Genomic DNA, 27,811 nt, shown 5'->3' with positions numbered 1-27,811 from the left:
ATCTTGTAACAGAGGAAGTGAGCGAGGGACATGGGAGGGAAAAACAACGTTATGATGTTTGTTTCCCTCTCTGTTTTATTTGTATTGGCTTCTGTTGTTGGAATGAAACTTACTACCTCTGAACCTTGAGTTCTTCTTTGTGGCTTTTGTCGACTTGGATCTCTCTTTTTATTCTCTTCACGCTTCTGTCTGACACTGTCGGCCAACAAGTTTTGCAATTGTACAGTCAATTCAGTGTTGCAGGTTTTATAGTCTGTGCATTAAAAGTGAATAACGGATATGCATAACAGAATATAACACACAGTGAGAAGGAATCATAATAGTAAAACCACCATACAGTGATATTGAAAGACACACACTCTTCTCTCAAAAAAATAAAAAAAATAATCACATTGCTTTGAAAATGATTATTGGACTTTAAACTGTGTATGAGGGAATCATAATTTGTTTTTTGTTTTGTTCATTTTGCTGCAAACTGAGAAAAGTGCATCCCATTTAATATTTGCTCCATCATGAAAAGGTTTTTACTGACCCCTAGTGTTCTCTTCTAGCACAAGCTCAAAGGCACAGTGTGTTCCCTTTTATGATTTTAAAATACTTTTTTCTACCCCACTTTAAAATGCAAAGACACATATAGTGCCGGTTATATTTGGGGTCATAGTTTACTCCAAAAAAAAATCCTGGCCAAACAAAAACTGTACAATGTATGGATCTCTTCTCATTATATCAATACAAAACCTTTTTTTAATACAATGTATAAGAGCATTTTGGTTTTTATTTGTCATTTCCAGATGCTAATGATGCCAATAATTATTTAATAAGTTCTTTAAAAAAAAAGAAAAAGAAAAGATAATTCAAGTATACACAACCCTTTTGGCAAAATTGGATTTTATTTAGAGATGTGCATCGTAGATGTCAAATTCTCACTCGTTTCTACAGGCTCTATAACTGCAGGACGGTGATATATTCAGTTCAACACCTTTCAGTGCTGACTCATCCCAAACATTGTGCACTCAATCCCTTCTCTGTACAAGCATCTGATATAATCACAAACCAAACACCAAGTTAAGGCTCACTGATTACAACCTATCTTTAAAATTAAGTGGTGCAGATATAGGCCTATATATACACATAGGAAAATACTGAAAATTATTCACATAAAAATGTAGTTGTTTCATAAATAAAATATACATCCTCTACAACTGAAATTAATTCTAATGAGGACAGTGCTTGAGTGTGAAACAAATGTGTTAAGTGCTGTTCCTGTCACTGCTGACTTGATTTCAAAGTTAATCACTTCAAATGCTTCATTAACAATCCTGCACATACAGTACAAGGCCAGAAGTATACTAACATACAGGTTTCATACAGTATTTTGACTCTATGGCGAGCGTTATATGCAAAATATAACGTCATATGATATGAACTACACATAAATGTAACTTAGTTTGATTGCACTGGTATACTGCACATTTTTATAAATGTAGTTCTGTCATGACAACTCTCAGAGCGTTTGGCATGGTAATGGGTATGAGGATGTTGATATATTTGGTCTAGACTGCTGCTGCAGAGCAAGTACAGGACTTGCCACTGCCAATACATACATGACACGCTACTGTGAGTATACAAGACATGCTGCTGCTGTACAATATAGCGTACATGAATTACCCGTAGCAGATCTAGACAGGTGGAGCTGGGGAAGATGGAGGGTTTCTGAAAGTGTGCTGCACTGCTAAGGCAAATGCAAACCAAGTATTTGAAGGTTGATCACGCAAGCTCATTGGCTACAGATACAGCAGGAACCAATCAGCTGTGCCCTATAGAGAATGATATGATTGAAAGTCTGCACCATCTAGAGGTTCATTACAGAACTTTGTATTAGGTCATCCAACTCTTCCATGCACAGGCTACATTATAAAATGTTTAATTATAAAAGCCTAATAGGGGCTTTCGCACCAGAGGAACGTTTTCATAGTTCCTATAACTATTGGTGGAAGTACCCGCTTTTGGCGTGTTCGCACAGGGAACGATTTTAGTTATAGGAATGACTTTTGGGTGGACTAAATTAGCTCCTACTTCAGACTAGGGTTGAATGCTGCCTTCACGTGTTATCATAAATGTACTACTTCCCACTTCTGAAGTCGTAATTACGAGCTCGTCGCATTCAAGTGCTTTGTTTGCGAAAAAGAACAGGAATCCTTGAGGACGGTTTATTCTTTATTCTATATTTTATTGGGAAAATCTCGTAAAAGTCAAAATTATAATTTAGCGTCCAATATTCACAACCATACAAACATTCACCGCGCTATCCAGATGGAATTTTCTGGAATTTCGCTCAAACACAGGGTATTTTCGCTGTACAATGCGCTTCAAATGATTATTCATATATGTAAATATGCATTACTTTAAATGACAAGACAAGGCGATGTAACTGTTGTGAAAAACTAATAAAGAATAGCAGTCACAGCAGCAATCGTCTTCCCTCTGCAATGTTTAAAGTTTATTGCCCGCCCAACTAGGGAACTTGGGTATCAAAATTATCCCCAAGATTCCCAGAGGTAAATATGACTTGAAAGGACATTCATGTCCAATTTTTAACTAGGAAACCCATATTTATGATAATTCTGATAGCACATGAAGGTAGCATAACCTAGCACAAAAGGAACTACCAGTGACGCAAGTGTACGTCGACTGGTCGAACACATGTGAAACACCGGTACCCGCCATTTTTAAAAAGCTATGTAAACACACACAGTTTATAGCCTATATATTTACTCTAATAATACGGAAATACCGCCGAAATCCAGGCACTTCTCCACCTTTAAGCTAAGGAGGAAATCCAACGCGACTTTGAAGGGAACAAGCGAAACATGATATGTATTTCTGCTCAGACAGCGACATTGGGCATCAACCACAAGCCAAATGCTATAATACTTTTTCGTATACTGTTTACTTTCTTTCTACTGTTTACTTATCTAATATAAACTAAGGAAGACGTTCTCAGCGTTGTCAAAATAAAAATCCCACAGAACAACCAGAACGGCAGGACACAAGTGACAGAGTTTCTCTGCAGTTCTCGGGGGACCACCATGGTGGCTAGTTCCTATAACTGAGTGCAAAAGCCCCTATTAAATCCATATACCGTGCACCAGTATGGATACTGATAAAATAGTACTGTTTAAGTAGTATTCTAGCATGCTATTTAAAGAGGCCACATTATTCGCTTTTACAAAGTCCTGATTTTGTGTTTGGGGTCTATTAGAATAGGTTTACATACTTAAATGTTTAAAAATAACTTTATTTTTGACATTGTTGCAGCACCTCTCTTCCCAGTCTGTCAGTAACGCTCTGTTTAGTTCCTGTCTCTATGAAGCCCCTCCTTACTAAAAGAACAATGTGCTGATTGGTCGGCTGGGCCAGTGTGATTGGTCAACTGCTTCGGGCGTGTTTCGTAAATGTCACAACTCTTACCATAACCGCAAGTTTCAACACACTACTAATGCAACTGCACATTTTTTTGGTGTATGCCTTTGGCCGGGAATTATGATTATAAATTAGGGATATTGTGACATGTACGTTACCAGAAGAAAACTCAAGACTACAATCGAGGTGTTTCAGGGAGTTCAAAAACAGTGCTTACTGATATAGAGAAGAACTCCCTTTATAGTGGACTTTGTGCTTTGTAACTTTGCAGACCTTTTTCATGCTCAAACAGCAACATTACACACTAAAGAAAAAAGCATAATAAGTCCTCTTTAAAGCACAGTCGTTAGGTGTGTAGTGTGTTCGTATGCTTTCGAATCGCTCTTGCGGTACTTTGATGTCATACACCGATCAGTCTGCGCAGCACCACTTCAAGTCGAACACACCTACTGCCTTGTCAGCAAGGGCGTGAAAAAGATTCCCTTTTTAGTGAGTATCAAACCAGTTAGCCAATCAGCTAGAGACTGAGCCTGCATCATCTGCATCTGACGAATCATATTCATCGGCAGAGTCTGTTAGAGCGGGGTAGGGCCGGGGCTGGTCCAGATTTACATATGTGACCTTCAGGCTGATGTAGTGTTCCCCCTCCAGGCTGGAAAGGATACTCATTACAGCGGACACCAGTGTGGAGAAGGTTGGTCTCTTCTCAGGGTCAGGGTCCCAACACTGTAGCATAATGGCAAACCTGCAGATAGAGAGGTGAGGGTCAGTCATCTCTCAACTGGCTCACCTCAACTGAAAAGTGATCGGCTTTGTCATACTATATTTGCAAATTAGGCATCTGACATCATAGTAACCCCATATGATCTTGAGTCAAACACAATCACAGTTTCCATGGCTGAACTTCACCACCCGTCATGTTTCCACATCCTGTTACAACACTCTGTCATAATTTAAGGAATGGTTAGTGACTCAGAGTTTCCAACTCTGCCCTTTACAATGTAGTTCTGTTGTTCAATATAATTTATGACTGGAAAAGGCTCTCAGTCAAACAGATTAGAGAAACAGAACTAACTGTTGTGCGTGTATATGGGGCTTCTGTAACTATATCCAAGAAAAACAAAGTTAATACTTTTGTTTTGTTTTAAATATCTAAAACTTAAGAGAGAAAGAAACGGGGAAAAAAACGTATTTTGCTATCATGGAACTCTTTTAGAATATTCCCAGACATATTTTTCACAGTTCAACTCTGGCTAAAAGCTAAAAGTTGGGTTAGTGATTGCTGGAAATTTCTCAAGGTTTACAATGTTTTGCAGTGTCACTTGGGATTTTTAAATATTTCCCTCTGTCTGAAAGTGAATGATGATTAACTCTATGAGTGTAGTGCTTGAGGTGATGGATAATTGAAGGGACATTCACAATAACCTTTCGATTGACCTTTTCCACCGCTCTGAATACTGAGTAAGCTCTAAACCCTCTGAACCTCAAATGGTGGAAAAACACTAAACAGACTGACAGCTACTTAAAACCATTGAAATTCCAAAAGGCCATGCCACTCTTGTGGAGCAATGTCTAAAAACAAATGGAAGAATGGAAAACAACTGCAGAATAAAACCAGCCTGTGTAAGCCAAACTTTCTACTATACACCAACATTATCGCTCGACTAAGAAAAGTAAGTTGGAGTAGAAGTGCATCCTGTAGAAAAATAGAGAAACTTACAAGGGACCTGGACAATACTGTGGCTGAGGTAGCCGTCGTCCCTTTAAGAGGTAATGTGTGACATCATATGGGTCAACTTCAGGGTACGGGCTGGCTCCTCGTGTGAGCATCTCCCACATCAGAACCCCAAAAGACCACTGCAGTCAAAGACAGAATAAAAAGTTGAGAAGAAACAGTGTATAATTAATACTTACTGTAATCCAGTAGTTAAACATAAGCATATTTCATTTTCATATCTCACCACATCTGACTTGGTTGTGAACTTCTGCGTCTGCAGGCTCTCAATGGCCATCCATTTAACTGGTAATTTGGCTTTCCTGTGATCCTGGACACTGTAGTACTCCTTCTCAAGCACATCTCGAGCCATTCCGAAGTCTGCAACCTTTACGGTGTAGGATTCATCAAGCCTTGAGAGAACATTGGATGAGTCAGTACCAAATTCACAGCTGCACTCTGAACTTCACTGTGCATTTACATACATAATAGTTGGTATAGGCGAAATAAAATAAAGCAAAGATAAGAATGCAAATAATGCAAAGCTAGTGCTTACAGTTTATAAAGTTATAATTATGGATATTTTTCTTACAAAAAACTTCACTTCAGAAGGCCTTTATTAACCCCCTGGAGCCGTATGGATTACTTTTATGATGGATGGATGGACTTTTTTGGGCTTCAAAAAATTGGTACCATTCACTCCCATTATAAAGCTTGGAAGAGCCAGGATTTTTTTTATATAACTCCAATTGTGTTTGGCTGAAAGAAGAAAGTCATGTACACCTACAGTAGGATGGCTTGAGGGTGAGTAAAGTATGGGATAATTACAATTTTTGGGTGAACTGACCCTTTAATCAGAATGGACCAATAGTAGTTTGAAGGTATTTGCAAGTCGAAGTGAACTTTTATTGAACATTTGTTTGGCAAGCTGTTTCAAACTCCCGAAAGCTCCAAACAAACTTTGTTTGGGCCTGACTTTGTTCGAAATGACATCACATCAGTTTGTTCGTTGATTTCGCTTGATTTCGTTGATTTCGCTTATCAGGGCCTTAATTCATAATCTTTGTGCGTGCAAAACTCACATGCAATTGCGTGCCGCTAGATCGCGGTGTACGAATTTCTTTTGTGCCAGATACTCCATTCCTTTAGCAACCTGGAGCCCGAAGCCAATCAAATCCTTAACTGTGGGACTCTAGGATAAGACAACAAGACTATATAAGACCCAAACAAATAAGTAAAACAGACACAGTGAGTTTGTATAATTTTTGGCAACATCACTTCCTGGAACTTCTATAAAGGTTATGAGCAGTGCAGGAGGTCATGTTGTGAAATCCATCCCCAAATACAAACCTGTTGTGCAAGGCAACGGTGAAAGGCAAAATACATAACATATTTGATGTGTCTGAGTTCACGTTCTAGCAACTGACCCTCTTCTCACAGCGAATGAAGTGACGCAAGTCTCCGTGTTTCATGTAAGGTAAGACCACCAAGGGAAGTCCCTCTTCAGGAAGCAGGATACCAAGAAGAGAGAGAACATTACTGTGATGAAATCCCTTCATTAGAATGCCCTCTTTCAGAAACTGCTCCACTTCTTCCACATCTGTTATTCCTACCAGAGAGAAAGAAAAAAAAATTTGTTGTGATGCAAGCATTTATATGATGTATTAAGTCAATTTACATTTAGAGATCAGTCTTCTAAAAATGATCTTAGACCCAGGACGTTGTTTGAAAAAATGTTTTGAATATTTTGGAATGAAAACAATTTTTTCATAAAGTACTATTTATGCATTTGGCAGACACTTTTATCCAAAGGAAATTGCATTGTGTTCAAGGTACGGTAGACGTTTACTAAGTTATTGCATTCCCAGGGATTCAAACCCATGACCTTGGTTTAAGCAACAGGAACACAGCAAACAGCTAGCCAATTTTAAAGGCAGCTTATTGTGAGAAATAAATGTTTTTCATCAGGTAGGTCATCCCAAGAGTGCAGTTCAGATTTTCAGGAGTATCTTTATGAGCCATAGGGGAGTTTCTTACTGTTGAGAGATTTCACAGCACAATGGATTTCTCTGTTGTTGTGGTCAGTGAGGTAACCATGGTAAACTGTACCAAAGTGTCCTATGAAAAAAAAGCATGTTTATTAATCTTCAAGTTCAAAATATGACCTTATTCTTTTTTTTCAGTAATTGCATTTTTTGAGAAATGAAGCAATATCATGTTCTAAACCCTGGAGTTTAGGGTCAGTTATATTTTTACGTTAAAAAAAAGTGATAGTGAAGACATTCACAACGTTTCAAAAGATTTCTATTTCAAATAAATGCTGTTCTTTTGAACTTTCTATTCATCAAAGCATCTTGAAAAATAATGTATAACGGTTTCCACAAAAATAAAATCAGCATAATCAGCATATTAGAATGCTTTCTGAAGGATCATGGAACACTGAACACTGGAGAAATGATGCTGAAAATTCATCTTTGCATCACATGAATAAATTACATTCTAACATGCATTAAAATAGAAAGATTATAAAAATATTTCACAATATTTCTGTTTTTAACTGTATTTTTGATCAAATAAATACAGCCTTGAAGAGCATATAAGACTTTCAAAACATTTCAAAAATATTATCCACCCCAAACTTTCTAACGCAAATATATTGAACTTATTTGCAGCATTCAGCATATTTGATTTATAAGCATACCCTTTCCGATGATCTGGTGGTGGTGAACCTTGAGCATGGAAGCTGGGATCAGCACGTCCTTCACCTCCTCCAGAAGCTCAGGGCGGAAACTGGTGATGGAGATCTTCTCTGGGGGCATGAGAGGGGTCAGGGTTGTGTCCAGGGTGCCTGTGTAGGCCAGGCCGGGGAACGCCACGACCCCAGCGGGTGCAATGATGGTTGTGACGGGCAGTTCTACAAGGAGCAAAGAAAAATGGAAGTGCTTCTGAAATATTTTTAGCCTTCAAGTAAATGTGTAGACCTAATATTTCATGTGAACAGAAATGAGGTTTGTGCTCTTAGTAGGACACATACTTTATTTTAGTTATGTGTTATATTAAATCATATATTATGATATATAATGTTTGGTTCCATTTATTGTTCTTGCACATGGAATTAGAATCAGAACCGAACCAGAACTGTTCCCCCATCTCTAGTAGAAACCATTCAATTATATATCTAAAACTTATATTGAAAAATATTTCAATAAAAATATGAGAACACTGATAATTCAGTGATCGATCATTTGATCTTTTTTTAATTGGTTGCTGATGTGAAGGTGTCGTCTCACCACGTCTGTAGTCTCCTAAGGGACATAAATCCACACTATTATTACGCGAACGACTGTGGGAAAAATAAGACAGACGACTTTCTGCCAGCGAAGCTGTGGATTTAAAAAAAAAAAAAAAGTATTGATAAAATCGATAGTCTTAACTGTGCTTGCTAAGATGTGTAACTGAAAAATGACTGAAAAAGATTTGACCGCAAAATAAGAGTTGGCATTGCTTAAATGAATGGAAAATGTGAAATGTGCTCACCTTTTTTCTGCTTCCTCAGATGTTTCAGCACAATGAAGGCCATAACCGCACCCGTGACCAGAGCTGCCAGTATGCCAAGCACAATACCCACCATATAGTGGTTACTGACCAAGATTACAGTGCCAACATTATGTGTGTACCCATTAACTGTTACCTGGCATGAGAAAGTGTCAGAGTAAGGTTGTATTATGCAACTAATGGCAATCAAGGTATTTTGGCTAAAGACAAGGTAAAATTACTGCATTTATAGATCTACACATACTTTAAAGCACTCACCTTCACAGGTAAACCCTCACTGGGAATAGTGATATTATTAGGGATCCGGCATGTGATCTCATTATCTAGAACTTTAGCACCACAGTCAGCGTCTCCAACCGTCATCGTGATTGACATGCAAGAACTCACAAGGTTCAACTTCTGATGCTGCGTCATAAGAAAAAAGTTGTATAGTCACATACAGTGTCTTTATAGTGAAAGATATTACTAGTGAAATCTTTAAATATGATTTAGCACCACCATTTTAGAATATGAATTCTAAAATCTTTTATTTCCAGGTTTTTAAAAGTGGTCTCAGACTTTTGGACCCCATAAAACATTATCAAGGCATTCATTGAAAAATGATTGAGAGTGAAAAAAGTCAGAGCAGCAATGGAATAATGTGATTTAATACATACATGCAAGGACACTTCATCAAACCCAGGGTAGAGTCTCAGTATGTGACCTTCAGTCTCAAACGGGATGGGTCTGCCATAGGGGTGGTAGGAGAAGTCTTGTTTCCACAGGCCAAGCACTCCGTCCATGTCAAACGAGAGCTCGCCCTCTTCGGTCTCATCTCGATGGAAGACGGGGGTGACGCACTCCATTCGGGTGGGTTTTGCTTTACCCCTGCACTCCTTCAGAAAACAACAGTACGGAACAAATGTAAAACAAGGCGAATGTCAGGTTGTGCCATGTGCCCACAAACATATATCTGTTCGCTATGATGCTGCAATCTGAAAACACTAAGGCTGCACTGCAAACGTAAAGATTTAAAACACTTTAATCTTTCATTTATAATCACAGCTCTCGGTGGAAGAACCGAGACAACAGTATGAAAGTCTTACATGCTCCGAAGACACCAAAAACTATGCATTGTTGTTGTGGTCACTAAAGGTGTGTTCACACTTGGCAGGTTTGGTTCGATTAAAATGAACTCTTGTGCAATTTTTGTTGTTGCCATCTTTAGGTTTGGTGTTGAAATGTGTCATTTTCTTTTTTGGTCTGGACCAAAGGAACCAAGAGAACCGAACTACAAGTGTGAACACCCTAAAGAGAGTAGGTAGATTCACCCAACTATATATATATATAATCTTTAAACAGAAAATAAATAAAGAGAGCTGGACACTTATACTTGTAGCTTTAAAGAGGTAATTTCATACATTTTTAAACATTTATTATAATAATTTATTAATTTATTATTACCCCGAAAGCCACATTTAAAGTTTTTCTTTGTGCCAAAAATCATCATCATTTAGATTTTAAAGTTATCCATTTTGTGTTAATTAAATTGGCTGCTGTGCCTTTAAGACGATTATATGATTTGAAATGAGATACAGTGGTTTGAAAACATGTCACTGAAACAGATCCGACTGAAACGTAAAAATAAACTCCAGCTCTTTTCTAACATTTAGATTATATAAGATCTGCAGAGCTTTAGGTGCTACACAGCTAGGGACCACACATGTTTCACTAGTTTTACTAGTGTGTAGGAATAAGATTATCTATCCTGCTACCTTCTTATTCCCTCACCATGACTGTGTGGGCTAAATTTCAGTTTGTTCATGACAACTCTCTGAATAGTTTTAGCATGTTATTGAATATAGAAATGTTGTATTTAGTCTTGGTGGACTAGATTTGGTACGATGCTGCTGTTGATTATTGGTGCTGCGGTGGAGCAAGAACAGACTTGCTACTGCTAATAGATACACAGACACGCTGCTGTGAGCAAGTAAGATATGCTTAAATAAAATGCGGAAATAAACATACAGTAAATCCCATAGCAGAATTAGGCAGGTGGAGCTGGGAGAGGTGGAGGATTTCAGAGGAACTGTGATACAGTAAACAATGAACCAGACTATTTAAATAGCAAGCGATCTTATTGGCTGCAGGAACAGCAGAGGAAAATCAGTTTGTGCCATGCGGTAATAATGTGATTGCTTGTAGACTGCATGCAAAGGACACGCGTCCTGCGTCCTCTAGTCTAGAATTTCATGACTGAACTAGATATTTAATGTTCTTAAGGATTTTAGAATTGACCGTTTTTCCATCCTACAGTATAATATCAATGAATCTTTTTGAGTTCTGAAAGTTACAGAATAATACAATAAATGTTTATTTTAAATTATTAAGCAATATTCCTCATGATACATGACCCCTTTAAATAAACAAGGCAAAAGATCAGTAGTTATCAAATATCTCAAGAGCAAAAGTTTACAGTTCATACAGTGGAAACCGGCTTGAGGTGGCTTTCTTTGGGTTTAAAGTAGACAACAGTTTTGTAGACAGAGTCCAGATTTCGGCCTTCAATGACGATTCTTGACCCACTGCAATTCAGCAAGATAAAATGTTAGACAATCCATATATTTTATTTTTAAATAATAAACAATAAACAACTTCCTGCATCTACAGTACCTGTCAAAGCTGCAATCGGGCAGCACCGCAAGAATCTCAGGGGTCTTTTTGTAGCGGAAGACGTTAGTTGTCACAACACGGGACTTATCGATGTAGACACGGAGCACCACGTCCTTCACCTCCGTCACAGGCTGAGAGACACATACGATGGAGGACAGGTTTCCTCTGGCCACAGATACACTGAAGCATGAACACCATTATGTATTGTATGAAACTGTGCATTTTAGACCTGGCCAACAATAACATGCATTTACATACTTTAGGATATATTTCACACATTTTGCAAAACAATTAAATTAATCATTACTGTAATATATCATATACAAGTAATACCAATCAAAGGTTAGGGGTCATTAATTTCTATTCAGCAAGGACACATTAAATTGATCAAAAGTGACGTAAAAGTATAATAAATGCTGTTCTTTTGAACTTTCTACTCATCGAAGAATCCAGAAACAAATATTTTCACAAAAATATTAAGCAGCACAACTGTTTTCAAGATTTATAATAAAACTGTTGTTTTAAATTTGAATAATATTTGATAATAATACTCTTTTTACTGTATTTTTGATTAAATAAATGCAGCCTTCGTGAGCAAATGAGACTTATTTCAAAGACATCAAAAAAAAAAAAATCTAACCAACCTTAACATTTTTGAAAGTTAGTGTACATTATTTTAATTTATACCATGGTCTGGGTGAATACTCGATTCTGATTGGCTGCAGGGTGTCCATTAAAAAGTGATAGAGGACACCTAGTAAATAAACCGTCAGACGTAACCAGGGAAACCAAGTTATTGTTTGTAAAAACTTTAGATTTCGATTGTAAAACTAATTAAAATATAAACTAATGTTTTAAACGTGTTATTTGGCAAGTGACCATGGTATAAGCGGGTTAATGCCCTTCGAGGTGCCCATTGTCAGGTATTAATGAACTCCGCTGCGCGTCAGACTGTTCACGCCTCGCCGTCGTCCATTAATACCTGACAATGGACACCTTGTCGGGCATTAACCCTTACATATTACATGGCTCGGCTGAATTCCATTGTAGAATGCAATTATTTCTTGACAACAGACCGCTGCGAAGTATAACACACCGTTGCCATGAAAAACAGAGCGTTGCTATGGACACAGGATTCTAACCGTAGAGAAAGAACAGACTATTTTCTTTAGCGGAAGCAATACAATCGTTTTTAGATCAATAAACTCCTTTTTAAATCAATATTTTTGAATTGTGTCAAATTATTGATTTATTTGGTGGGTAGCCATGTAATAAGCAGGATAATGTAGAGCGAGGCGGTTGTTATAGCAACTACATTATCCCTTACATAATAAATTGTGTTTTAGGCATTTTCACACAAAAATGTATTTGATATAATTGGCAGCGCCTCTTCAGGCCACCAGTTGAAGACTAATATAATGGATACACACACACCTTCGGATTGGACATGTTTCTCCATCAAGCGTAACTTTCCTGTTCTTGCCAGAGTCCAGATAAGGACCTGTGATGGTGATGAGGGTTCCTCCGTCCACCGGCCCATAGTCAGGTTGAACCTCAGTGATGTTTGGAACCTGGTGAAAAAAGGATGTTGATCAAAGGTAATCTGTTGTCTACACACTTGCTAATGACTATTCTTAAAAAAATCAAGTTGACAAGAAAATGCATGTTTTGCTTGTTTAACGAATGAACTAATTACCACAAAGGTGAATCCAGGCATCTCTGCACTTCCTTCAATAGAGTAACGGCCCTCCACTCGGCCCTCGTGCACTTTTGCTGTGACGTTCACTGGTTTAAAAAGTGGCTCTGATGTCCCAGAGCGGATCTTACACAATAAGCTGGGCAGAAAAATGACCAGTTACATGACTTAAACACTCAACTTCAAATTTAATCAAAAATCTTTCTACTTTCCATGAGCATACAAAATCTATTTGCAAATATTTATGTGAAAATGAAGCCTAACTGCCTAATGACTTTTTCAACACTATTTATTCATTGTGCAGTTAAGATTGAGTTCATTTGGCAAAGGTTTTATATAGTTTATATATTAAGTTTGGGGTTAGTAAAACTGTTTAATGAATTTTTGAAAGAAGTGTCTTATGCTCACCTAGGCTATATTTATTTAATTAAATAATTACATTGAATTGAATTAAAAAAATATAGAAAAACAGTGAAAAATGATTCATTTTCAGTATCATAACAACAGTCTTCAGTGTCACAAGATTCTTCAGAAATCATTCTAAATGCAGATTTTAGCTCAAGAAACATTTATTATTATTATTATCAATGTTGAAAACAGTTGTTCTTGATATTTTTGAGGAAACAAAACAATATTTTTCAGGATTCTTTGATGAATAGCAAGTTAGAAAGAACAGCATTTATTTAAAATAATATCTTTCAACAAAGTGTAAATTTACACAAAAAACTGTGCACGTATTTAATGCATTCTTGCTGAATAAAGCATTCATTTCTTTAAAAAATAAATACTGCCACCAAAGTTTGACCAAAAAAATCAACTTTTATTGTTATTCATCATCTGTAAGAAGAGGAAATCAGGAATACTTACTGTGTGTTGTTGCTTTTGTGAGGCTGGACCACACAGGCGGTCTCACCCAGCTTCACCTCATGGGTTCTGGTCGTGATGGCGGGTCGCAGGGGAGACTGGAACTCCCATCCGCACAGAGTCATCTCACTCTGACCATCAGGGGGCGCTGTCTTTGGGAAAAACTGAGCACAGAACATTTCCATTCATGTTTTATTTGCTAAATGCTTTCTATTACCCTGTGGGTAAACATATTTAAACACATGTATACACAACCGGCCAAAAAAGCAAAAAGTCACTGTTTGGATTTAAATAGGCAAATGCTTAAAGGGACACTTCACCCATTTGCATTAAGCTTTGCATTGTTAGAAACCCAGTCATACTATTGAATGGTCGTGCAACACTCTCTCATTTTCCCCTGAGATGGGAGAAATCTGTTATTTACCTCTTACACTTCCTCCTACAATGACGCAAAAATCGTCATTTTGCGTCATTGTAGGAGGAAGTGTTAGAGGGGGGGATTTCTGTTAAGACTACAGACACTAGTTTCTCATCTTTCCCAGGGTGGGGCGCGCTCACGCTACAGACCTATTACAGATCAGTGGGTGGGACTTTACTCTCTGAAACTGAAAGCAATATCCTCCATCTTGTTTGTAGCTAAGCTAACAGGCGCTGTGGAGACAGATGTAAAGTTATGACAATAGCGGAGGAGAGTGCTCAATATGATATAGAAGAAGAGGATTTCGGAAGTCTGATGCTTGAATCAGGTGTTTGTGGCTACCTTTACAAGCCGCATTATAGCGAAGAGCAGCCGAGGCAGAAGACCTGCCTGCCGCGGACGAGGAGCCCGGACTGGCTCGGGTTAGGGCGGACCGGTGGCGCCGGTGATCTCACAATGCAGCTACGAACCGCTACGAACACAGAGATAGAGTCCGTCTGCGGCAAAGAATTTCAACGATGACAATTTCTCCTGGACGAAATCTCTGAATCAGACGAGGACACGGACGTTTGTGTTGAGAACTATCCTAGTCTCGCACCGCATATGTTCTGACTGAACATCCAGGTACCATGCAATAATTCACCTTTTCGAAAGAAATACAAACGAGGAGTAATGCACTATATGAGTTCGCCAACTAACTAGACATTTTGTGTGAATGTGAAATGAATTTCAAGCTCTGGTAGTAGCTAGCCTTGTAGACGGAAGAGTGATTTCTCTTATAGGCAAATATGCGCTTTCTGGATTAGTGGGAGTGGCTTGCGGAGCTGTGCAATGTGGTGCATTGTGGGAGTTGTTGTCTTTCATACAAATGCGTTCTGAAGTTATTTTTTGTCTTTTCTCGTTCACGAAGGCACCGAATTCAAAAATTATTTTACATTTCGACTACATATATGACCCACTTTAAATAAAAAACAATGTTCAAATGGGTGAAATGACCCTTTAAGAGTCCATGATTGGATCACTATTGCCGTGATTATTATGTTTCTAGCATGTTATATGTTTGGCAACAGTTCTTCTAATCCTAATTGATGGAGTGTGTAGCTTTCATTTCTTAAACAATCATGTAGGAAGACATCATGGCCATATTCCAGGATGACATTGCCAAGATTCATCAGGCTCAAATTGTGAAAGAATGGTTGGGAGGGAGCATGAAGAATCATTTTCACACATGAATCGGCACCTCTGAGTCCAGACCTTAAATTCATTGAAAGTCTTTGGGATGAGCTGGAGGAATTTTTACAAAGTGCTTGACTCTTGCATTCACCAAAAAATGATGGAAATATGGAATATGGCCATGATGTGTCTTCCTAGTTCCTACATGGTTGTTTAAGAAATGAAAAGCTACACACTCCATCAATTAGGGTTAGAAGAACAGTTGCCAAACAAGTAACATGCTAGAAACATAATAATTACAGCAATTATGATCCAATAATAAATCCAAAGAGCAACTTTTTTTTGCGGGCAGTGCATGTATAAACATATATCTATATATATATATAAATGTATCCATTCTTTACATCTACAGTCTTGTTGTAGACCATACAATTAATTCTCAAATCATATCTCACCTCTGTGATGCCGGGCGGACATGACTCGTTTCCCCAGTATCCCCTGCACTCAGAAGCCCAGGTGCACTGACCCGAGCACCATCCACACCCCATGAACTTTGGTGCGGTCAGGCACATGGCACATGTGAGGAAGTGCCGGCAACCTGGACCTCTCTGAGGCACCTGAATCATCTGCCAGTTATGAATATAGAACTTTTATTAGCCCAAATGAGGAATAAAGCCTTCTGGAAGCTTGGCCATGTCCACTTGGAATATTTCTTGCATGTGAAATCATGGTTGGAACTTTATCTGGATCATACCTTATCTCCAACAACAAACAGTAGATGGTCTGGGGAGAGAACCGCTGCGGTAGACGACACCTTCTGGTTCTCTACAAGGGAGTAATTCGCAAAGATGACAGGGCTGGACCTTCTCAAGACAAGCTGTGGAGTGAAAAGAAAAGAGGTTGATATAATGATAAATCAAACCGGCATAGCTAGCAACTGTCTTCTTTCTGATCCACACCTGCAGGAGTCTCCCATCTGATGTGCCTATATGAGCCACTGTCTTGTTCTCGATGCTGGTGACCAGTATAGAAGTGAGCAGAACGCCTCTCATCTGTCTGTTGAAGAGGTCTACTCTGTAGTACGGCTGAGACACCAGGGTGGGCTGATCTCTGCAGGTCATATTGTGCTCCATGCTCTGATCACACATATGCAAGAAAACAAACGGAGTTGCACTGCTGTATTACAGATATCTGTTTGTCTGTCTTTATAATAGATGCTCCGTGGTACAACATCCAAAAGTTCCACATTTTCACAAACACTTTCATTCATTTTCTAAAATCAGTCATTTACCCACACACAAAAAGTTATGTGTATATTTGTAAATAAATAACCAGAATGAACATAACATGAAAATAACATATGGGATGTTCAAAAAATGAAGAAAAAATGAAGAAATATATATTTTTAAATAGATCAATACAAAGTAAATAAAATAAAGTTTAAAAAAAAAGTAAAAAAAAATATATAGTAAATAAGTACAAAATAAAAAAAGACAGACAGATAGATAGACAGACAAAATGATGAACGATAGAGAGGCTAACAGATAGATAGAAAAATGAACGATAGAGAGACAGACAGACAGACCTATTGTTGGTTTGAATGCTTCAGCGTATTGCTCTCCTCATTTAGATAAAAGCATCTGCTAAATGATAAAATGTAAGTGTAATGTAAATGCTTCCACAGATAAAATGGCAGTTGTATGACAATGTTTTGCGAGGAATATTTAAAATAAAAAATTTGATTTTCCAGTAAACTAGGCCACCAATAGAATCTTACCACAATATTTCCAACCATAACACAAACAAACTCAGACTCAAATTTCTCTGTGCCTCAGTACTGTGGTGCTCTGGTGAATACTATCATGGTATTCTGCTCTGCTGTAAACTATGGTGAGCTCGTACATGTAGCTCTCTGAAGCCTTTCCTGTATTGTTTGGCACATACATTGTGTAGACATTAACCACACAATCACACAACCCCTGATCAACCAAAAACTGCCTACATAACTATGAAATAAGTGGCTGTGACTGACTTACTATTTAATTAAAGTGTGCAGTTTTTGGGGGGGTCACAAAGACAACACAATTCTCACTAATGCATTCCCAGTGTGGAAACTAAATATTTTACTATGTAGACTGATTTACCACAAACTAAACTAGCTCTATGCAGATGATGTTTTTAAAAAACATTTTTATCTGTTCAAAATGCTAAATCATCCTTTTTAACAAAATGAGTAATCTGTGTCTCTCATTGAAATCTCAATAATTACACTGTAATTTTCTACTTTTTCCACTCATTTCCCATAAACATTGACCACAATGGATAAACTCTTCTTTTAACTACACTAACACACACTCATACACACATACCATCTGTAAAGTGTGTTTTTATAGCACCAAACTCGCAATCACACCCTGAGATTTCTGAGACATTCTCCCACACATTACAGGGAAATTTGGATTGCGTAAAAGTAGGCAGTTCTCATCTGGACACTGAAAGAATGATCTTCACATATTTTAAAACACTTGCCACACATTTATGCTGCTTCTAACTCATTTCAAATGTACATTACCATTATAGGCAAATACAGAGAAATTTAAGTAACTTAGGTATGATACAAATAAGTTCTTGCAAATATGCAGTGTCCGCAAAAAGAATTCAGACATGAAAAAATGAATCCAGTGTCACTGCATTAGATATATCAAACCAAGAGGAAACCCTTGACTGACTTCATATATCCACTAAAAATCATCTGACACTGGTTAAAAGTAATTGCAAAAATGGCTTAGAAAAGAGTGTTTAACATACCAAGTAGACAACCTCATGCTAGTTTTAGACCACATACCATAATCATGAACTCAATGTCCTCCAGTCCTCCCTAATTTCAAGTTTCTCTGATACCCTCAGTGGAGCCTAAAAGTGTTCTATGCCGCATGCCCAAAAATGTTCCTCTAAACACTTTGCCTTACAAGTGCATTTTTTCCATTCACATTTTTTTAATGTTCCAAAACCTTCCACAAAACTGAAAATCAGACTTTTAATGCTTTCTATAATGAAAGAAAATTAAGCTAGCATCTCCTGTAAGTGGCTGAGATTGTTTTCTAAGAATCCTGCTGTGATACAGAGCAGGAACATTAGATTTCAGTAAGTTATTTAACAGATGTTAGGTAGTCTAGCAGAAGCAGAGCTATTGCAGGCCTGAATATGAAATATACATAACAGAAAAAGAAAAAAATATGATTTAAACACACACTCACACACAAAGCAAAGCACAGTCTACTTAAGAATCTTGTCTTAAAAGGCATGATGAAACTCAAAATGATGGAAGCACCAAAAACTTAAAAAATGGGGGTTTTAAAGTGACATTTTGCCAGCAGGCCAAGCAGGTCATTGTTTTGCAAGTCTGATTCAAGTTTTAAATCATTTCCAAGTCATGAGTAATGTCTCAGACGATCAGACTCACAAAAAGCACAGCCTCCAAAAAAAAAAAAAACAGTAACTATAATGCAATATCAACCTCATAAACCTTTTAACTATATTTGACTATCTGTCTGAGTCCAGCGGGTGCCAAATGGCTTTGCCACTGTGTTTTCCCCAAGAATTCTATTGGATTACAATAGTTGCTTTTAATTCCTGCATTAACAAAAACTGTTTTTGCCTTTTGTGTGCATGTGTAGAAGTACACCATTGCCCACTTAGAAAGCTTCGCAGGTCTCAATGTAAAACAATAACATGCGAAATGAGAGAGTGTAATGGGAACAGACTGAAGACGGAAACAATTAAAGCCAACATATGGAAAGTTATGATGGACAAGAAATGCAGTCCACCAGCCAATTCTTCAAAAGCACACGTAAAGTGTCATGTGCTAAAATTAAACATTAATTGCATTTTACCTTTAGAAGTCATGGATTGTTTTCTGTGGTAATCGACAGTATGTCGTGGATGCTTTCCATAAAACTGGTTCAAAATCGTACAGAATTTACAGTAGATTGTTGTGAACAAAAACAAAGTGGTAAATAAATAAGCTGAAATGCACCAACCTCGTGCGGGCAGCTCTCACAGGGCTGAAAATGGCAAAGGCCTCTGGAAAGCTGCTCTGGTCCCGACTTGCAACAGTCCTCCACTCCGTCATCTATTGCTGTGTTTACCGTATCCATCGGAAATGCACAAAGTGCCGAGTCATCTTCAGGAACACCCGAGTCATCAGTTACAGCGAACACACCATATAAGATATCATCCTCTTCTTCAGCACCCAGCTCATCGGCGAGCTCCCGTCCAGCCTTCCCAAAGTGGGCCGCTTGAACCACGTTGTAGACCACGTCTTTGAAAGGTTCGCTGACGTTGCTTCTCCGTCGCCGTTTGGGTTCAAAGCGACATTCTAAAACAATTTCACGATACCGTCGCATCTCCCACTCGTGCCGTGGTAGACGGCCTAGTCTTGTTTGAAAGGGCGAAGTGTCCAAGTCGGTTCTCTCTCGCTGGACAGACAAGAAGTAGACAAAGTCCTGCGTGTAGAAGCTGTAGATGTACTCAATGCTGTATGTCTGCCATAGAGCAGGCAAAACCGTCAACCCTCTGACGTCGGTGTAAAAACCATCCTCGGTTGCAACTGGTCGGCGTACGGAAATGGACATGCGACCGTATTTTTGAGTCACGCTGCTGTTCACTGTTGCCGCGACAAAGAAGTAAACCGTTTGACCCTCTTCCACCATGGAGACTTTAGTTCCCAAAGGACTAGCGATGCAATCCGGACAGAACTGCGGAGAGTTGAACTTCTTCCGGAATAAACACTTTGAAGGCCCGGGAGGCTTTCCATTTTCATGGAGTTGATGGAAATAGCAAACTCCATACTGGGAGCTTCCACACGAGTACAAGTACATCAGGAACGTGTCTAGAAGCAACACCTCATTGTCTGTGTCCTCATGAAAGGGATCTCTTGCGATATCACACAAATTGCATATCTCACACTCCGGACTGGCCACCGGGCCCGTACGGAGTTCCCACAGTTTCCCTAGAGTGATGTTCACTGCCTCGATGACGTTCTGAGAGGCCACATAGACCTCTTGGAAAAGGGAGTTGGTAACTATGTTCTGGATGGGATTGCGGGTCTGAAAGTAAGTCATGGGGTACGGCACCGAGAAGTCCACAGCGATGGGGGCAGTTGGGGGACAAGTGTCTAATGCAGAAGACATTATAGCCTGTATCCAGACACATGTCACCAGATGAGTGGCCCAATGGACCATGTCCACTCCAGGGTGAAAAAAATGGCTGTAGTGTTTCGGTTACCTCCAGCAGGCATCTGTCAGAGAAGACATCCTGAAAACAGGAAGCCCTGAGAACAGAACAAACGCTTTATTTAAAATGGTTAATCAATAGCTCAGACAAAAATTATAATTCTGTCATCATTTAGTCATCTAACCCTAACCTCGTGGATAATAAGTGATCCTACTATCTTAAAATAAAGGTTTCATAATCTAAATTATAATAAGATGACATAAACAATGTCTTATTGTAATGGAGGGAAAGATTTCAATGACCGCAAACAATTATGACATCAGTAAGTCTATAAACACCAACCGAGGTTTTGCGCATTCATGTCATTCTGTGCCAGCATCTATGCAAGAGAGAAAGTCATTAAAGGTAAAAATAGATATTTTGTACAACTCTGAGATAACAGAATGTTCTATGTAATATTTCTTGGTTTTCCTCTGAGTTATTTATTAACAGAGCTCATCACCATGTTCTACACTGAGGGCCTCTCTAATTGACATTCTTGTCACAACCTAGACGTGCTTTTTTGAGCTAAAGTTGCAAATGGACTGTTCTACTTTTCAGTCAAGCGCCTTTTAAAGTAACAAATGAACTAATTACTTTTCAAAATCGTGCCACAGCATTTGCACCGTGGCACAGAATGCATTACATGTAAAGAATTTATTAATCTTTAGGGAAACAATGGAAAGTAGTATGTGTTTCTTTAACACAGATCTGGACCGGAGGGTAGTGACCCAAAAATGGATCACATGTCTCTTTTGAAAACTAAATGCAAATAATCACCATATAACGATGCATAGTTAGGACAGATATCTGAATAGGCAGGCTTATCAACTTTTGAGATCCTTGTGCAAAACTACAAACAACTATTATATATACATATATTCAATAACTTGGATCCAGGCTTGCATGACTGCCCCACAATGTGCTATGTAAAACAGTCTGTCTCAGTAATATTTGCATTGACAACATTTTTTTTTAAATAAAGTAAAATAAAGTCCCCAAGGTTGTACAACATCTGAAATATTTGATTTATTTGTAGCAAGGATATTCATAGTAAGGATGTTAATAAGGATATTCATGAAAATATTATTCAATTTGTGTCTAACAAGAAGTCGTCTGATCAATTTTAATGCTTATTCGGTTAGTTTATTAATAAATGAACAAAACATATTTGTGATGCTCTGTACCTATGAATCTAATACTCTTCTTAACATTTATAAATCCTTATAATTATTACTGACAAAATTTCAACAGAGATAAAGTTGAGACTGAGCCTCGGAAATCGTCAATCGTTACCGATTTAGCATTATGACAAGAGACATGTGTTCGATTTTTTTTTATAATGTAGACGAGAACTCACAACGATTTGGGTTTAATCTGCTTTGAGGTATTGCAACCGATAGATTTTATAATGTTATGACGCAAGATAGCGGCCGTCTACAAAGTAGCTACAAGGAACAAAAGACAATTAATGATCGAATACTTACAATGACTTTTTACAAGACAAAAAATTAATCTTGTAAATAACTAATGATATATATATATAAAAAAATTATTGAAATATATATATATATATATATTAAGATAAAAAAGGCAATAAGAACACACTAACCTGTTAGTGATGATGATGATGATGATGATGATGACAAACCGGGCGAAGAACAGATCTCAAGACAGATCAATAACTGCATTTCCAACTCTAAACGTGTTAACACTTCCACGAGTGAAAACAATAAAAGAAAGGTAACAACTTTCCAAATACAATACCAGAATATATTGATTTTCGTTTATGCATCAAACCAGGAAAGAAACTTTAGAAATACATGATTAGAGAGCTGTCTTGGTGTTGTGGGCGACTGCTCGTTTCGTTTGAAGCACGAGCGCCACTGACTGGAGCTGATAGGCCCCGCCCAGGAATAAAACGGAATGAACTGTAGGCTAATGGTGACGGCAAGTCACGGCATTGCTTATTAATGTTATTTATGCCATGCAGACGTTAATGTTACCTTCTAGTCACGTGATCTAATTAATATTAATAAGACATTCCTTTGCCATAGTAGGGCAATGTTACTTATTTGATGCATAGAATAAATGAATCTCGTACACAACGTCCAAATAGGCCTAGTGTAATGTGTCAGTAAGTAACGTTAGTGGTTGTGAGAACACAACTGAGCAGTAGGCTAGCTACAAACCTAGCCAAACTTAGATAAACGCCATTATCTTTGGTTCAAACTTTGCCTTGAAATGGTTAACAAAGTTATCAAATAAACAGACACACCGCGTTCACTGTAATCAGTAATTTATTAAAAACAATAAGACCATGAATTATTGTTAAGTGAGGTTTATCTGAGCAACCTCTAAGTTTTACAAACATTATTGAAATCTAATCTACATAGCCTAGTGTCTTGACAGTACCAAACTTGATCTTAAATTATAAATCCAGAGTTAAATTGCTGGTGTGAATCTTACACTAGGTCACACTGTAAATCATTTTCAAGAGAATCTTTTTTTAAAGGATTAGACAAAATTCCAGATTTACTAACAGTTCCCATGTGAAAGCATTTTGAAGCAAAAATGCATTATAGTATATTTGTATTTGTACTAAAAACATATTTAAGTACATTTTTTAATACATTTAATAGGCCCTACGGCTTTTTCACCTGGCTTTGCCCCAGCGCAAACCCTCTTTTGGCATTAAAATAAAACTCCTGTCAGGATTTAATAAAGACATGCAGTGAAAAAATAGTGCTGAAAAGGTGTGAACATTGTTATTTTTGTGGCTGACCGTATTGCATACTATGCATTTGTAGTAGTTTTCCTTTCAGACGCAAAATTTATGTGAGGAAAGTATTTAAATTAATCATGCAAGGTGACTTAGTATAAGGTTTGCGCTATTCAATTTGCCACCATTATTAACAAAAATCAACATTTCCTTGATGTTTGTACTAATTTTAGTTTAGCTTTAGTTGATCTGATTTCATCAAAAACACATTTAAACATATTCAGAGCAAATCATATTTTCTTAAATCATAAAAAAAATCCTTAGACTCACGCAAGTTTAATTGTCCAAAGGTACCATTTTTATTATTATTATTTTGTTTCATAGGGAAAAATTTTTGTATTTACTACCAAAACTATTATATTATATTATATGATATTCATTATTATATTATGTTATATGATAAAGGGACTTGACATTCATTATATATCAACATTGCAGTGTCGGTTATTTAATGTTTATTTTACATGAAAAGCTTAAAATGCAAGCTTTACATTTTCAAAGACGAGCATAAGAGGATAAGAAAACCTCCTAAAAAGATCTAAGATGTAAAAAGTCGGGAAAGTATTGGTACAAGCAGGAGCACAGGTCCCTGTGTCATCTTCTGGGCATTATTACACAGGTTTTTTCCACAACATGAAGGCTTGAGTAGCTGTCGGGAAAGTGCACTGTTCAATAGTACGATGTTATCACATACGTATTTGCTTGCGCATCCTTTGAATGTGCCATTTGATTCAACTGAGAAAAAAAGAGAAGAGGAAAGGGATTTGTTGAAAGCTTACACTAAAAAATGAGTCTTGGTGGTAAACAAGAACTGTTATTCATTCACATTAGGAAACAGCAACTCTGTCTCTGCATAGTAGATTAGATTTTAATAAGCAATTGTCCATGAATCACCTTCTGCAGTGAAGCACTGGTCCTCGACACCTTTACATTTCAGTGTGTTTGTGACGTTTGTGCCATTGCAGGCGTAGCAGCTCAATTCGTTCTCTGAGTCTGAAGATGTAAAGAAAAGCGGAGACAGTTGAACTCAGACATTCATTAAAAAGCCTTAGCAACTGTCGCCATTTTGGCAGAGACTTTCAAAAAGGACACGAAACATCACAAGCATCATAAAAGTGATCCATAGCGCTTGTACGTTATATTTACATCTTCTGAATCTATACAATGGCTTTGTATGAAGAACATACTTATTTAAACAGTAACTCTCTGAAAAAAGAACATGATTCAGAAATAAATCATTCTTTTGAGTGAGATCTTTTCCCTGATTCAGTTGATTCAGTTGATCCAGTTCAGCGGTCAGAATGACCTGGTTCTTGATTTCAAATCAATGACGTACTAGAAATAAAGTTTATCAGTCAGTAATGACATAAAATATGTATGGGCCACTTTTATGGTGATTTTGTGCCCTTTTTGAAGTTTGAAACTTCCATTCATTGCAAATGCACTGAAAATAATGACTAGTAGCCTATATTCTTTAAGATGTCTCATTTTGTATTACATGGAAGACTGAAAATCATACAGGTTTGAACAAAAAATGAGTGAGTAAACAATGAAAATGACACATTGTTACGCATTGATTCAAATCATACTACCAACTAAAAGATCACAGTACCATGGTATGTTGTAGAAATGTTAGGAATAAATGTAAAATTGATATAAAGCAAACCTTTTCAAAAAATGTAATGTATGGAAAATTAGAATAATTGGAAACATCACAGTGTTGTTTCCTTTACATTTACATGTTTATACTACCTGTAGCATTGTTGCAGGAATCTGAAGAACAGCATTTGGAGGACATCCTGAACGATCCAACATTTATGCTCCAATAAACACACGAGGCATTTGCACAACTCTTCACATTCGAATAATGGCTAACACCTACAATCAACAACATTAAAAATAATGAAGATTCACTAGCAAACCCAGTCAATAACATATTCCTATATCAAATGCATGTTTCATAATCATGTTATTCTTACTGTATGTGGTCACGGAACTGCACTGTGAACTTGAAGAACAGTTAGCAGTTTGTGTGCATGCTCCAGCTGTAATGTTAGTGTCAGTACAGTTGAAACACATCAGTGTCAGTGCTGGAAGACAATGAGAAGATAATAAAACATTTCTAAATGTGATTTTTTTTTTTTAAACAATGACATAAATATCAGCAAAGCTATAAAAGAAATGTATGGACACATGGAAATAAATCCTGTATGACGTACCTTTGGAGAAAAACACAGTGAAAAGAACCACGGAGATGATTTGCAGTGCCATGATCCAAATGAAGGGTGTCAGATGGACAGTGCGGGAATATTATATACTGGATTTACAGAGGTGGGGTTTGTGTTAGATTTACATCATGACATTCCTTTGCATAACCTAAACACGATTACGTGATACACAATGTAGGTTTCATATATTAAGCAGAATACATGTCCTCATGACACTACTGAGTTATAGGATATTATACAGTAAATAATGTAAATATAATAAAAGAAAGAATGTATTCTAACTAAATATACATGAAAACTGGTTTGCAAAATATACAGTTCATCATTTGTAAATCTGAATGCAGAAGTACATAAAGTACAATTTCTTTTCATAAAAAGAAATAACACAAATACTGTACGTTAATGTATTTCACGACTCTAATTTTACAGATGGAGATGTCTATAAATGTTGTATTTATAAATGTTTTATCTCAGAATAACAACACACAAATATATCTCAAAAATAACAATTATGAACTGAGACTAAGATATGTCTTTTCATTCTTTTGAGAGTGGATAAATGTCAATTCTCAAATAAATAAATAAAAACTGTAAGTAAACTCTGTTAGCATATATTCAACTTATTGACAATGATTTAGTAACACTGACCAGTTATTACCATTTCAAAATAAATATATATTTAATATAAATAATTGAAATAAATACATAAAATAATTTGCTTTTGTGTTTATAAAGTAAAGTCTAAAATCATAAATTCAACTTGATGACAATGATTCAGTAAGACCAACCAAAAATAAATGTAATTTTACTTTCTTGACATCAACTATTTCCCCTTTATTTTACATACTTTCCCTGAATCTGTAAAGTTCATGTTTGTTTGTTTGTTGTGTTTTCCCCCCAAATTCAAATCATTCAGGGGTTTTTATTTGCATGCTGCATTTTTCTCTACAATCTACAGTTGAATGCAAATGTCATGTTTACATATGGAAATATTACAAATGATATCATCATTTACTCACCCTCAAGTTGTTTCAAACCTGTATGAATTTCTTTCTTCTGCTGAACACAAAAGAAGATATTTTGAAGAATGTCGGTAACCAAACAGTTGATGGACCCCATTGACTTCCATAGTTTTTCTTGAGTTTGTCAACTAGAATATTTGATCCTTACAATATGTTATTTCATTAGGATTGGTTCTAAATTATGACAGAAATCCCATAAGCATTCATCCCTCTTTTCATTTTTAGAATTATTTATTAACTGCAAGATATGACATCTTGACAGCAGAGGAGACCCATTTGTTCACACAAATTCATCAATTCACCCCCATGTTGTTCCAAACCTGTATGAATTACTTCTGAGAAACACACAAATACATTAACTGCAACCATCCTAACTTTTCTTGAACATCAACATATTTTCAGTATTTTTATTTCTGCTTTTGTCACTGATACTGATTTGCATACTTTTGCATTTCATGTGTATTTTCCTTGTCTCATCTTTCCAGTCACATCAAGAATAGCGTGAGTTTATTCACAAACAGAGTCACCAAATATCTATTTATACTGTAAGAATCAGTAATCCTTTGTCTCTAGACACATACCTGAGGAAAAGTTTTAAAGTTCAGGGTTTTTTTTTAAAGGAAATGAATACTTCTATTCAACAAGGGTTCATTAAATTGCTCAAAAGTAAAGATTTTTTTAATGTTACAAAAGATTTCTATTTCAAATAAATGCTGTTCTTTTGAACTTTTTATTCATCATCATCTAAAAATGTCAATATTGATCATAATAAAAAAGAGAATTTTTTCTTATTACCAAATACGCAAGCATAATTAGAATAATTTCTGAAGGTTCATGTGACTGGAGTAATGCTGAAAATTCAGCTTTGCATCACAGAAATAAATTAGATTTTAAAATATATTAAAATAGTAATTATATTTCACAAAATAATTTTTACTGTATTTTTAATTAAATAAATCCAGCTTTGGTGAGAAAGACTTCTTTCAAAAAACAAACAAACAAAAAAAATC

The 27,811-nt window shown here is 36.9% G+C and overlaps 2 protein-coding genes across 3 annotated transcripts; both read right to left on the bottom strand.

Moving 5' to 3' along the window:
* Positions 1-868: 868 nt before the first annotated feature.
* Positions 869-22,657, bottom strand: mst1rb (macrophage stimulating 1 receptor b). 2 transcript variants are annotated; one of them, XM_081357570.1, is made up of 21 exons: positions 22,382-22,657; positions 19,536-20,827; positions 16,455-16,631; positions 16,250-16,372; positions 15,951-16,121; positions 13,908-14,068; positions 13,041-13,179; positions 12,779-12,915; positions 11,345-11,524; positions 11,157-11,256; positions 9,349-9,567; positions 8,951-9,097; positions 8,675-8,828; positions 8,428-8,520; positions 7,839-8,051; positions 7,175-7,255; positions 6,565-6,746; positions 6,220-6,329; positions 5,385-5,550; positions 5,144-5,280; positions 876-4,168 (listed from the first exon to the last, which is right to left on the bottom strand). In XM_081357570.1, the coding sequence occupies exons 2-21, from the start codon at positions 20,736-20,738 to the stop codon at positions 3,937-3,939; spliced, it is 4,125 nt and encodes a 1,374-aa protein (XP_081213696.1). In that variant the 5' UTR covers positions 20,739-20,827; positions 22,382-22,657; the 3' UTR covers positions 876-3,936. The 2 variants fall into 2 exon arrangements, with proteins under 2 accessions (XP_081213697.1, XP_081213696.1); XM_081357571.1 differs by lacking the exons at positions 8,428-8,520; positions 22,382-22,657 and having other exon boundaries at positions 869-4,168; positions 19,536-20,769.
* Positions 22,658-23,932: 1,275 nt separating this feature from the next.
* LOC308685726 (uncharacterized protein) lies at positions 23,933-25,822 on the bottom strand (the record flags this gene model as incomplete). Its single annotated transcript, XM_081357689.1, has 5 exons — positions 23,933-24,286; positions 24,446-24,544; positions 25,304-25,429; positions 25,531-25,641; positions 25,771-25,822. The coding sequence occupies 5 exons, from the start codon at positions 25,820-25,822 to the stop codon at positions 24,090-24,092; spliced, it is 585 nt and encodes a 194-aa protein (XP_081213815.1). The 3' UTR covers positions 23,933-24,089.
* Positions 25,823-27,811: the final 1,989 nt, after the last annotated feature.

This window comes from Scardinius erythrophthalmus (assembly GCF_964197995.2).
Source record: "Scardinius erythrophthalmus genome assembly, chromosome: 25".
NCBI classification, from domain to species: Eukaryota; Metazoa; Chordata; class Actinopteri; order Cypriniformes; family Leuciscidae; genus Scardinius; species Scardinius erythrophthalmus.
The sequence above is the reverse complement of the archived record's forward strand: the minus strand, read 5'-3'. Positions and strand labels throughout refer to the sequence as shown.

What these genes read in the sequence shown, in the direction of transcription:
- mst1rb (XM_081357570.1), bottom strand. Translation starts at nt 20,738, where the DNA reads ATGGTCCATTGGGCCACTCATCTGGTGACATGTGTCTGGATACAGGCT. An exon ending in GTGAGAGCTGCCCGCACGAG is followed by an intron (nt 16,632 to 19,535) that starts GTTGGTGCATTT and finishes ATGTGTGATCAG; the next exon opens with AGCATGGAGCACAATATGAC. An exon ending in GAAACATGTCCAATCCGAAG is followed by an intron (nt 11,525 to 12,778) that starts GTGTGTGTGTAT and finishes TTCATGCTTCAG; the next exon opens with TGTATCTGTGGCCAGAGGAA.